This window comes from Colius striatus, chromosome 2, assembly GCF_028858725.1.
Source record: "Colius striatus isolate bColStr4 chromosome 2, bColStr4.1.hap1, whole genome shotgun sequence".
NCBI lineage: Eukaryota > Metazoa > Chordata > Aves > Coliiformes > Coliidae > Colius > Colius striatus.
The window spans coordinates 55,843,534-55,856,534 of NC_084760.1; the positions used below are offsets into that span (position 1 = coordinate 55,843,534).

Sequence of the window (13,001 nt, forward strand, 5' to 3'; positions counted from 1 at the left end):
GGCAAATTGATTATTTGGTTGCCTGTGTGGACTTTAGATTGAATATGTATCACCTTCAAGCTAGATTATAGCTAGTATCACATTTCCTCCAAAAATTCTTTACAAAACTGACAATGAAACATCTGAAAAGATGCCTGTTGGACACTAGAATAACTCCTAAGCTTTCCTCAAGGAAGATTCTCTTGTCAACTCATCAAAAACTGAGTATGCAGTGCAAGTCCAAGCCTCTTCCCTTTCTCTGTGTTTGTTATAGGATTGACATCTCTCATTTTTGCCAACCTGATTTTACCACTATCATTCACCACTTGCCTTTCTCACATCATTCCCTGCTTTGTACAGTTGTAGATGGAAAAAACAAACACAAAGAAACGTGTTTGCACTGAACAATAAATGGTCAGCATAACCTTGAAAATGCTCAGCTCACAATACTTAGCAAAGGGACGACTGAAAGGTGCTTAGAGCTTACTCATCTGCAGCTAACATTTTGTGGACAGAGCAGGTACCTTAGGTGGTGAACATTTGCTGCCTTGCCTTCTAAAACTTTTGTTGCACAACACACAGAATTGGGCAAGGATGGGAAAGGAGACAGTTTCCTCTAAAACTGATTCATACTAAATGAAAAAGGTCAGTCTTACATCTCATTTGCCACATAAATTGCTGTGGAAAGTCAGTCTTACATTGAGCCATTTGTTACTTCAAGGTAAGGAAGAGATACGGGGAAGGCAGGAAAAACCTGTTTCTAATTCTTTACCTCTTTGCATTTCACCTAAATTCTGTGTTTTCAATACTGAACCCTAATAATGTCCTGGAAGGGCATAAGTTTGATTTTGGAATAAACCCTTTATAAGGGCAATAAGGGGTAATATTTTCAGAAATACCACAGTGACCTTGCAGCCTCTGTACCTTTTTCAAAAGTATTAGAGTTGTTTAGGAGCTCAATTCTCTCAGAAAATCAATGGGAGTTATGTGCCTGGCCTACTTTGATCTGCTTGTAAATCTCACCAGGTGCCAAGCTACATCTTTAGACACCTAAATACCTTTGAAATCATTCTGTCAATCACTGATGATTATGGAGCATAGAATTCAAAGTCCATTGAGTGTTTTAAAAATTTCAGTGTAGGACAAATTTGAGCTGCCTTTTGTCTTGTTTCAGGATCTGACTCCTTTAACAGTCAGTCGCATGGAGATCATGCTTTTCTGCTGCATTTACATATCTGATGGATTTTTTTTGCCATGTCTCTCACTGTGACCCTGTTTTTATTCTTGGGTTTATTTAATCTGTTTGGGTAGAGAGAATTTGATTTTTATTAACTAGCCACATCTGTCTCTTAATCATTTCAGTAAATAGGAAAGCAGTCTTTCCCGTTTTGCATGAAAGATTGAATATTTTGAGTGACTACCAGTTATGTGTTCAGCATACGAAAGCTTAAAAAAATAATGAAAAAAGGAATTTCTGTTTTTCCAATGAACCTGCAAAACAGTTGTCCTCAGCTACATTTCTGCACTGGCTCTCCACTGCATTGTCTTTTAGTTTATCATGGGTATCTCTGAGGATATGCAACCATAATGTCCAACACCAGAACACATCATCAGATTATCTCGTCTAATACTTGTTTGTCAGAGACTCCTATATTTTAAGCAGCTTTTCAGATGATTTGGATCTCATATTAAGTACACATCTTCTGTAGACATCAGGGAAAGTGATATCCACCCTATGCTGTGGTAGTATATCACTCAATGTTAAGAACACGTACCTCATTTTCAAACTGGGTTCAGTTAGCTTCAGCTCCAAGTCATTCATTCTTATTAAAGTCTTTTTACTAGATTAAAGGGAGCTAGAGTAGCCAGATTTTTTTTTTTAAGTATTTTTTCTGGTGGAAGTACTCATATCCACAATAACAAAGACAACTCTTGCTGAAGAAATTAGTAGAATTCTCTGTTAAGAATAACCTTAATTTGTAAGTAATGTGGCTGACTTTTTTCCTGTTCTTTCTCCAATTTGGCTAGTGTATCAAAATGCAAGTTCCAGTCTCTCCAGTGCCTTGAGCATAGGTGATGTGTGGCCATGGTCTGTGATCCCTATAGTAAAGTCTATAATTTCATGTCTGTATGAAGAAATATCAACCTCAACTTGCCATTCACCTTGTCAGTTTTAATGCTACTTCCTGAATGTAAATGTAAGTGGCAATATAACATGAGGCAGTGGCGAATTAGGCCCTGAGGTTAGAAAGACTATATTTGGGTGTCACAAGAGAATATAGCTCTGAGTAATGGGATAAAATTAAGCAAGGGAAAATTTCGGCAGACTAGAATGAAATACTTCTTAACAGTGAGATCTATTAGGTTGTGGAATAATCTGTGGGAATTGATGGAGGCCTAGATACTTCAGACATTTAAAACTAAACTGGATAAAGCACTTGAAGATATTCTGTAAGGAATTATCCTGCATTGTCAGAAGGAAGGATGGCCTAGTAGGTCATTTCCATCTCCACTGTTTGTGATTTTGTTGTACAAAACACCACAAACAGGAAATTGTTATCAAAGTCAAGAAATGCCACTAAACCCTGTCTGTATCAGAGAAAGAAGAGTGAAAAACATCCCCTGCTGGTAACTGTGCAGGGATCCAAATCCTATGTTTCTGCAGGTTAGTGAGTACAACCCATGCTGAGGCCTGGGTGCATAGCTTCTGTCTGAAGGAAGAAGCCTCTACTTCTGCAAAAATGTCAGGAAATAGCAGGTGAGTTATGAATAGGATCCAGGAGAGGAGGAGTAGGAAAGAAAAAATCAGAATAGGCCTGACATACATAATAGTGTCATGAGCAAGTTAGTAGCCAGGAATGAATCAGTTTGTAGTATAGATGATGAAACTTGAAGCACCAGTCAGCCAGCTGGGGAAATTAACTTTTTTAATATGCTTTGTTGTGTGGGCATTGACTAGTGATATTACCAATTGAAACAATAGTTGAGACCCAAGACAGGATCTTTGCTAATGGCTGTGCAAACACACAGAAAGCCAAGCCACGGCCACTGCAAAAACATACAAGTGGATGAACAGTCTAGCAGAGAGCTGTCAAAAGAGTATTGATAAGAAACACCCTAGAGAAAGAGTTCTAAGGTCCGTAACTTGATCTTCTTTTTTTTTTGTGTATGTGTGCTTTGACATAATTTGTTCCTAAATTTGCTCTCAACTCACAATACATTGTGCTGCCTTAATTATTGACTGTATGCATTCATTTGCCTGCATGAGTCATCCCTAGGCAATTTATCACTTATTATTTCTGTTACTTAATTTTTACATTTGTGTCTCCTAATCTCTTTAAACCTAGCTACAAATAAACTATAGGTTCCTGTACTGAGTCTGGTAGGGATGGAATTAATATTCTTCATAGCAACCTGTATGGTGCTGTGTTTTGGATTTATGATTCAAACATTGTTAACACACCAGTGTTCTGACCTTTGTTGAATAGTGCTTGCATAGTATCATAGCTTTCTCTTCTTACTACTCTGCCTGCCCCCATCAAAGTGGGAAGAGACTGGGAGGTGACACAACTGGGACAGTTGACCTGAATTTGCCAAAGGAGTATCCTCTACCATATAGTGTCAGGCTCAGTAATACAAACTGAGGGTAGAAGAAGAACAAATGAAAGAGTAGTCATTGCTCAGATTGGCTGGACATTGTTCTGCTTGTGGGACGTCAAGAGTGATTGCCACGGCATCACTTGTTTTCTTCCTATTTCTTTCTGTTATTAAGCTGCCTTTGCCTTGATCCACTACTTTTATCACTTTTGTTCTTATTCTCTTTTCCATCCTATTGGTGTGTGGGGAGTGAGCGAGTGGCTGTGTGAGTGTTTGGTTGTTCATCAGGGTCAACCTGTTACAGCACCTTTTTTTCATTAAGACAAAAAATTAAGCAAAGAACCAGTCAGACAAGATTCTATCCCTCAAAACTCCTACCTTCTACATGTTGTAGCAGACACTCTGAAAACACGCTCAGTCCATCCAAAATGCACAATAACACCTATATGTGCACTGCAGTTCCTCACCACTGAAGTTTTTATCTTTTCCTCATACTTCATCTGATAAGTCACAAGAATATTCAGAAATCAACATGTGACCAGCCACTTCCAAAATTCCTTGGATTCTCTTGATCTGGTTTCACAATTCCATTTTGCCCTTGTAAGCAACCTAAAATGAGGCAACCTCTGTACCTCACTAACCTTTGCAGATCTGACATTGGGGTTCATCATCCTTCAAATTGCTGACACCCATTGCTTGACATCTATTATGTTAGGGAACATGAGACACATTGCAGTGACCAAGCTGGGCTACTGAATGTTATTAGTATTTCAGTTATTTCCTAGCTGTGAAAACGTTCCTGGGAAGAGCAGAGTGAGGAATTCCAAATCCTGCTCTTGAGAAACAATAGACATGTCTTCCTATAAATGTGCACAAACACAACCCATTTTCTCATCAGAAAAAATCTAGGGTGAACATTTGCATTCTAAGTGAAGCATTCAATCCGTTGCTGATAGGTCAACTTAAAGTGTTTCAGGCAGTGTGGTGTGCTCTAGATCAGTCAGTATGCCACCAATAACGGGTTTTTTCTAAGTATAAATTTAATTTCTGTCAGTGCTGAAAACACTGTAATTCCAAAATGCTTCATCTGAAAATGATGTTACATTTGGATGATATTCTCACATATTTCTAGCCATAAATGCAACAGGATAACGGGTGTAGGGAAAAAAATTAGTGGGTTTATTATTTCCTCAGCAAACTTTTTGAATCACTGCATTTGAAAGCAAACAAAAACCCCCACGCATCAGGAATGGAAAAAAAATAGAATTGGCCACCAGGTGTCAGTAGCTGTTCTCTTATTGTAATGGAAGGATTAGTATCAAGACTGCAAAGTGAGCCAAGGAAGTCACTAAATTAAATGGATTTTTTGTTATTCAGACCAGGAATTTAAAAATTATCATAGGAATTTTTCTTTCTATCGTTATAAAGCACAATAAAAAAGAACACACTGTTGTTGCATAAAATAGTCTTTCTCCTCCATTTCCTAGTAAACCCTTTTTTTTTTCCCCTATATTTTTTTCTTTTTTTCTTTTTTTTTTCCTCCCCCAAATTAAAGATGCTGTTCTTTAAAGCAAAGACAGCAGAGTTGATCAAAATTTATGTGTGGTCAACTCGTGCAAAAAAACACTGTGACCTGGTAAATCTTGCTCTTGCTTGATCACCTCTGCTCTACTTTGCCTACATAGTACTATCACATACCTTCCCCAAAGAAGGATTAAACATAGACTTTCCCCCCAGCTACATGACCTCACTGGATGACAGGGTAGCAAAAATAACCTGGTTAGACTGATTCTCTGTCAGTAGTAATAAGGTAATATTTCCAATTTTTACATCTAAGATTAAGTTCATTTTTTTGTGACTGCAGAAAGAGTCTGCTTGATTGTTACTGTGATAACATTAACATGTAGCTCAGTGTTTGTAACTTTAAACCCTCAGAGGTCTTTCCTATTCAGAAGAAAAAAATTATTTTGCTAGAGAGTACATAGCTAGAGAGACATCACCACTTCCTCTGTTAAAACTGCTGAGTGTGAAACGTAAGGCATGGTATCACACACCATAGATATATCTTTATTGTAGTCAAATCTTTAACAATGATCTGGACAAAGTGATCAAGTGCATTTTCAGTGAGTTTGCAAACAATGCCAAGTTGGACAAGAGTGTTGGTCTGCTTGAGGTTAGAAAAGCTCTATAGAAGGATCTGGAAAGATTGAACCCTGGTCTCTTCTACCAGGTTACAAGTGATAGAACAAGAGGATATGACCTCAAGATGTGCCAAGTGAGACGTAAATATACTACGAAAAGTTTCTTCACCAAAAGAGTTGGAAAGCATTGGGACAGGCTGCCCAGGGAAATGGTTGAGTCACCATCCCTGGAGATATTTAAAAGATGTGGAGATATGTTTCTTAGGGACACGGTTTAGTGGGACTTGGAAATGTTCTGCTGGTGGATTTGATGATGTTAAAGGTCTTTTTCAACATAAATGATTCTATGATTCTGAGATAGATGCATCCACAACACAACATGTGCAACTCTGATTCATATAGGGGCTGCTATGGTCCTTAGGTAAAGGCTTGAAAGATCTGTTGAGAGCATAAATGTACCAATAAAACAAAACACAAGTCAAATCATGCTCCCTGATTTAGGACGGGTGGATCTGCACATCAAGACTTCGATTTGTTTTATCTCTACCAAGCAGAACTTCTCCCGGATGTACCTAGGTTTGACACCTTTAAAATGTTTGTCACTGGGGATCAGAGCCTAGAGGGACACTTATCCATCTTGCCCTGTGTTTTAAAGCGAAAATGTTTTCCTCCTCAACCTCATTTTCATTGGTTGCACTGGTTTTTCATTAGAGGAGTACTGAAATTTTATGAAATGTTGAGACCTTAAATCCAGCTAACATTGGTTTAGTGTTCAGAAGATATATATTATAAGCCCTGTAGAAAACTGGCCTTCGTGACGTGTCTATACCTCAGTTTCACTGTGGAAAAATGTAATTATCCTTCTAAAGAGATTCTAAGATATATTATCAAAAAATGCTGCATAAGACCCAGGTATTTTTACTACCATTATTATTTGAATTTATCTAGCTATAACAGGAAGGGAAAATCACCAATGACAACTGAGTAGAGCTTTAGTTAGGAAATAGTGTGATGATCCAGGCTGACATTTTCATTGCTTTGTAAGCTCATTTGTTACCTACGTTATTTGTTCTGAGAACCAAAACAAAGTGGGAAAGGAGTTTGCAACAATCAAAAAAAGACAAAGGCTGTGTGTGAACATCATGAATTTTTATGAAAGCTGATTCAAGGAGAAGAGAAACTCCAGATTGTTGAGACTGAGGAATGGACCATCAGGAAACATGCTGCAAGCAAACCATGAATGCTTGAAAAAAGTATCTACATATTCACTTTCCTGTAGGGCTGAGCACCAAAGGTTTTACAGAAAGGACCCCCCTTCTCAGTCTGATTGCAGACTGGTCTCCTTTGAGCCAATGTGTCCCAATTACCAGGAGCTTTGGAGTAGCCTGTTAAATGCCTGTCTCTGCTGAAGATCAGCAAGCCCTTTCATGGGAATTTGGAGAGGCAGCTCCTTCTTTATCCAGAGTAGAACTAGATAGATTTTTGTAAAATCTTTTGAAGTGTGATTGTGCTAGACCCTTGTGTGTGAGAATTATGTTTGTTTAAGCAAAACCTCTGTGTTTGTAACAATGGAATTATCTGTTTTCCAGGACAATTAACACAATATTTTTGTATGAGCTGAAGGTCAGAGGATTTAATGTGGTTTTATCTACAATGCATTTTAAAAAGTTAATTAAGAATCATTCAGTTCACTCTGTACTAAAGACTAAGAACATTTCACATTAGATGTCTCTTGCTCCTCTGCAGCAGCAGAGACAGAGAAAGGGGGAAGAGAGAGGAATGGAGAAAGAAAGGAACAGAGAAAGAGAGAGCTAACATGCAACTAAACAAATGCATCACAGGATGCAGTTAATGGAGAGCAGTAAAAAACTACCTCCTGGACAAAAGAGCTAATCTAAAGTATTAATCAGCAAAAATATTCAGTATTTCCAATCACAAGCAAGAGGAGGAGAGGAGGAGAGAAATAGAGGGAAGTGCTGCTTTCAGAGCCTTATTTCAGAGATGTTTTTATCACCTGGTGCTTTATGGAGCATCTCCTCCTCTCTCTTGCACCTGACAGCCTGTATGCACCACTGCTCCTCTGTGGGGAAAGCCTGATTAATGGGCCTCATGTCAGAGGTGAATCTTCTGGGTGAGGAGCAGAACTAGGACTAGGGTGCCAGGCAGGCAGCTCCAGTCAGGAAGAACTGACTGCTGGCAAGAGGATGGGTGCAGGTGAGGGTGATGAGGCAGCATGCCTTACATCTACCTTGGCTTCAGGGATCGCAGATGCTGGAGGAAGTAAAAGGAGACAAATTTGCAGGCATGCAGAGGTAAGGCAAGAATTTGAAAACCAGGACTTTATTTTTAATGCAATGACCTCTGCCTAGCTTTATAATGGGAAAAGGTAAGAAAATTGGAAGCTGTTCCTATAGTCTTGCTTTTGGATGCTTATCGATGCTCCTGATTTGGACACTCAGGTTCATTTGCTCTATCTGCTCAAAAATATGTAAATACTATCAGACATTGAGGTCCCTCATTTCAAAACTGGGCTATGCACTACTATTCTGTTGATCAAATGTGGCAATTATTTCAGGCTTAAAACCTTTTAGAGATCACAATAGGTGCTGCCAATCAAAGCTAGAAAGTACACATGCATTCAAAGAGCGAGTTGAATGAGGAACAGCAACATGTGTAGCTAGAATATATTATGGATTACCATCCTCTTACACAAAGGCTGCTAAACTCTTCAAAATGTAGCAACCTATGGAGCTAATAAAAGGGACAGAAATGTGCAGATGTCTCGGTTTGTCTAATTTGTGTCATTCTTGCATTGGTAGAATGACTCACTGGATTTAGCAACAGCTTGTGAAGATGAGCATATTAATAACTTCATGCTGCAACTCTGCCATAAAATGTAATCTCTTACAAGTCTGTATTCTCAACTGAAATACAAGCTTAAAATGAGAATAAAAATTTGAAAAGATATTTGAATTGTCATCTTATTTTCTTTTTAAATCTACTTTTATACATTCAAATATGCAATTCAACTTGCAAAAGAGTATTCCCTTTCATCCCCATCTCTTCCCCAGTGTGCCACTCCCTACCATAAAAGACTGAAGCATGTTTAAATCTGAGGCTACCAGAGTATTACTCCAAGGTTATTTGGTGTCAGTCTGTGTATTTTTGTATTGTACTAAACATAAATCAACTTTTTTTTTTTTTCATCCATAAACACTTGGATAGGAAAGCTTATGTAGACCATGTACATCTTAACAGCGAAGAAGCCAGTTATATACTGAAATTTGCATATGTAATAGTCAGTAAACAGTGGAACATATATCCTTTTGTCTTTTGATAGAATTCAACAGATTTAAATAATTATATAACAGAGCACACAGCTTGCCTTGAGGTCAGTAGTAGCTATAGCCTTGAATCTTTTAGTCATGTTTCCAATCTTTCTCCATGGTTTTAGACATCACTGTAGTCTACTGAAAGATATATCTGTGTCCTTGATGGTTTGTAGAAGTTTACAAAGAAAAAGTCTGACAAAGTAGTAAGTAGAACTAGTGTTTCTGGGTATTAAGATCACCAGACTGACCATTTTGTTTCTCCTTGAGTTTAATGAGACAGTTTCACAGCCTGTCACTTACAGGAATAATATTTGCATTTGTGCACTAAACATACTTGTAAATTTACTGAAATAATGGGAAAGAGAAACAACAATAATTTTAGGGTAGACAAGGCCCAAATGTTAATTTATAATATTGAAAAATTGTTTTTTAATGCTAAATAGTTCAAAATGCAATCAATTAGGTTCAGGACATTAACAAACTGTATTTTTAACTTTTAAAAAAAATTTTCTGGACTTGGATAAAGCCTCAGAAAGATAACTATCTATTTTCTACCACATTAGGTATTTTGATATGTAGATGGTTCTCTTTATTATTTTACATAAATTTGTGAAATAATTCAAGCAGAAATGTGTACACTCCATTCAAACTTTCCATGCCATGCACTGTTTGAAACTACTTATGCTCTTGATTGATACTGTGTATGAGACCAGTGTTTCTAATGTTTTTGTTAATAAGCAGGCTCACAGAATTGAAAATAACATGTATTATATACAGATATATGTATATGCATGTCTATAATATGTGAAAAAAACCATACATATATATAACATAATGGAAACGTATTACACGTATATAAATATAATGTGATTGATCTCTGTATATATGTATTTCAAGCTTAGATTCTTCAGTGATAGTGAATTGCAATACACTCCTATCTCAAACGCTTAAAATCTGAAAGTGCTTCCACTAAATAGCTAGATATCTACTGCAGAGAAAGAGAGACTTCAATTTCTTACCTGTTTTTTTAATTTCAGGGATAACTGTCTTCTCATGAACTTTCTCTCTTTTTCCTTCTTTTTCTAAGATTTAATTAAAGAAAGTAATTTAATATGCTGTAACTCTGAATCATAAACTCAAATATTCAGTCAGCCAAATCCTGGTGGGCACATGTGAAAAAAATGTGACTTGTTTGGGAGTTTAGTTCAGATTATTCCCTTACAGCACTTACTCCAACTAGCAACAAAGCAATCAGCTGAAAATGAAAATTAATGAGTATGCATCAACTATGGATTATTTGGACCCTTAATAATTCATCAAAGGCTAGGCAAAAATTTTCAGTGCATGAATGTGACACCTTTTAGCTTAAGCTCCAGTAGCAATGACATCATTAAAAAATAATGAGTGGTATAAATATTTTCCCATGAAAGCAAGACCTTAGTGGATTTTAGATGCTTCCTAGGAATGAATGTAACAACATACTATTTAGAGAAATATCAAAGCTTTGTAGTTTGGTCACCATAAGTTTGGTTTTGATTCTATAAAATAAATAAATAAATCTGCCCCACCTTCATAAAGTGGTGCACCATGACCTGAATGATAGCTCCCATGAGTTTTGTGTATGAAAGTATCACTTTACTCTGCCAGAGCACCAAACAGGACTTTTTGTCAGAAAATTAGCTTAGAAAATACTGGACACTGAACATATCAGACATTATATATTGCAGAAGCAGTCATGCAAATAATGACTAAACAACTAAGAGAAGAACAACACAGAGCCAGAAACATAGGATTAATCTAAAAAAGATCAACGAGATTTAAGCCAGTAGTGGGAGTAAAAGCTGAATGAGACCATAAAAAACTTTCCCAAATCTTACCTTTCTTCCGAGCTTCAGTCATAGCCCTCTTTGCATCAGTCTTTTTCTTTTCCTCTTTCATCTCTAAAAAAAATATATAGAAGTTCAGATGACTGCCTTTACACAGATATACACACACAAATAAACACATGTATGCATGCACGTATGCATGTATGGATACATGTTTGGAATCCCTGACTAACTACAGTAGGTTCTAGTTTTGATAAGCTGGTCACTTAAAAGTTTACTATAATCAGCTCAAAAATACAATTTAATACTCAGAGAACAAATGTAGTGCCGAGGAAGTACTAATTCAAGAAACTATGTCCATTAACCAGGTATAACTAAGAGTTTATTGTGGTGATTCCACAGCTATGTGCCTGTTCTGCTTCTTTTATAAAATCTGAGTGAATGATAGAAAAATATGCAGGACATACTTGGAAACAAGTGCAGAATGCCATGAAAAGCCTGCATATATAATAAAACTCTATAATAAATTGTATGAATTGAAACTTTGAAACTGACATTACAAGACTTCTATTATTCATGACGAATTGTGGTTAAAGAATCATATATAAAAGAACATGACTTATTTTAAAAGCATCTGCCTCTATTTTGTCAATTAATTGGACAACAGTAGAAATAAGGATAATGTTTTTGCTTCCTTTACAAGAAGCTACAACAATTTACTTACTTATTTCATGACTGCTAATAATTAGAAGATTGGGAATTCAGTAGAGGAAGTGAGGAAGGCACAATTCTTATTTTTTCCTTTAGGAAATGAATCCTCATTTTGACGTTAAAGAATACAAGAGTGCAAGAATAGCTAATCTAAATACTTTTTTAAACTGCTTATGCACAAAAAGCCAAATTTGTTACCTTCAGTTTGTGGTATATGACTCTGTCTGTAGATTTAGTTAGTAGAACTAGCTTTTTTTTTACAATTTATTTTTATTTAACTGTTATGAATGTAAATAAGAAACAGGCTTTAATACCATATAAAATGGCACAAACATAGAACCATAAGCCTTTAAGCAAGAGTATTTTCTTGAAAAATATTTCAAGTATAGGAATATTTTCTGATGTCAGCAGATCCAAGAAACGTGTTATTATCCCTTGTATAAATTAACATGAAGATAAAGGAAAAATGAAGAAACTTACTTTTAATTTCTCCAGCCACCACAATAGACTTTTCTTCTGCATGAAAAAATGTATACAAAGAGGGAATGAAAAAAATTAATACTGATACTGCACAGCATGCTTCCTAAACTAAAACATAGTATGTGTATGTTTAATAGAAAAATCATTATTTTCATAAGTTACATTAATTCCACAGTCTGTCCATTGTGGTTTCAGAAATGCAATTGTTTTGTCTATTGTGGAGGCAATGTATTTAGCAATATTCAGTTTCCCAAAACCATACTTTTGCTGACTTTCTGACAATAGTGTTTAACTTAAGCATCATCTTGACACGTTCCTTTTCTTTATTTTTCTAAGCAGATTTGTTCAACTCATTACCCTTGTTATTGTCTTCAGAAAATGAAGCAGAAAATCCTTGCTTATGTTTCACATAATGTTTCTCCTAGTGTTTTGTGAGCTTAATTCTCCCTACTGAAACTCTGAGCATACTGGACCAAGCAACAAAATCCTTTGTGTTGTAAGTGTGCTTTATGATACTTTGGTTTCTTAAGCACTTTTAGAGCATCCCAGTAGTGCTCATCCTCCACAAGCTTGTTTGGATCTTCATTTTCTTATATATTTTCTTGTTATTGTCTATTTCTAGGGGTCCCAAGAGTCAGCCTCCCCCTCTCTTTAACACGTCGTTCCAGAGACTCATGCTAGGGACTGTGGCTGCCTTCTCAAAATGAAAGACTCTTCAGCATCAGATTACACACAAATTGTTCCACAGTTCCACTTGTCTGTGCCACCTATGACTTTTCAGTGTTTAATTTCCACATTCAATGTACAATTCCTCTAGCTGTTAAAATATGGTTTAATTGTTTGCTTACTTTTTCTGATTTAATATAAATTGTTAAACATATCAACTTACTGTTAGAAAAAGCTTTCTTCTAAATATGTTCCTTCCACTAGCCTTT

General features: G+C 36.4%; 1 protein-coding gene across 1 annotated transcript in view; it reads right to left on the bottom strand.

Moving 5' to 3' along the window:
* Nucleotides 1-13,001, bottom strand: part of TRDN (triadin) — a 231,466-nt gene that overhangs the window by 102,178 nt on the left and 116,287 nt on the right. Inside the window, 2 exon segments of the mRNA XM_061989612.1 lie at nucleotides 10,069-10,131; nucleotides 10,927-10,989. Coding sequence (XP_061845596.1) covers nucleotides 10,069-10,131; nucleotides 10,927-10,989 — 126 coding nt within the window.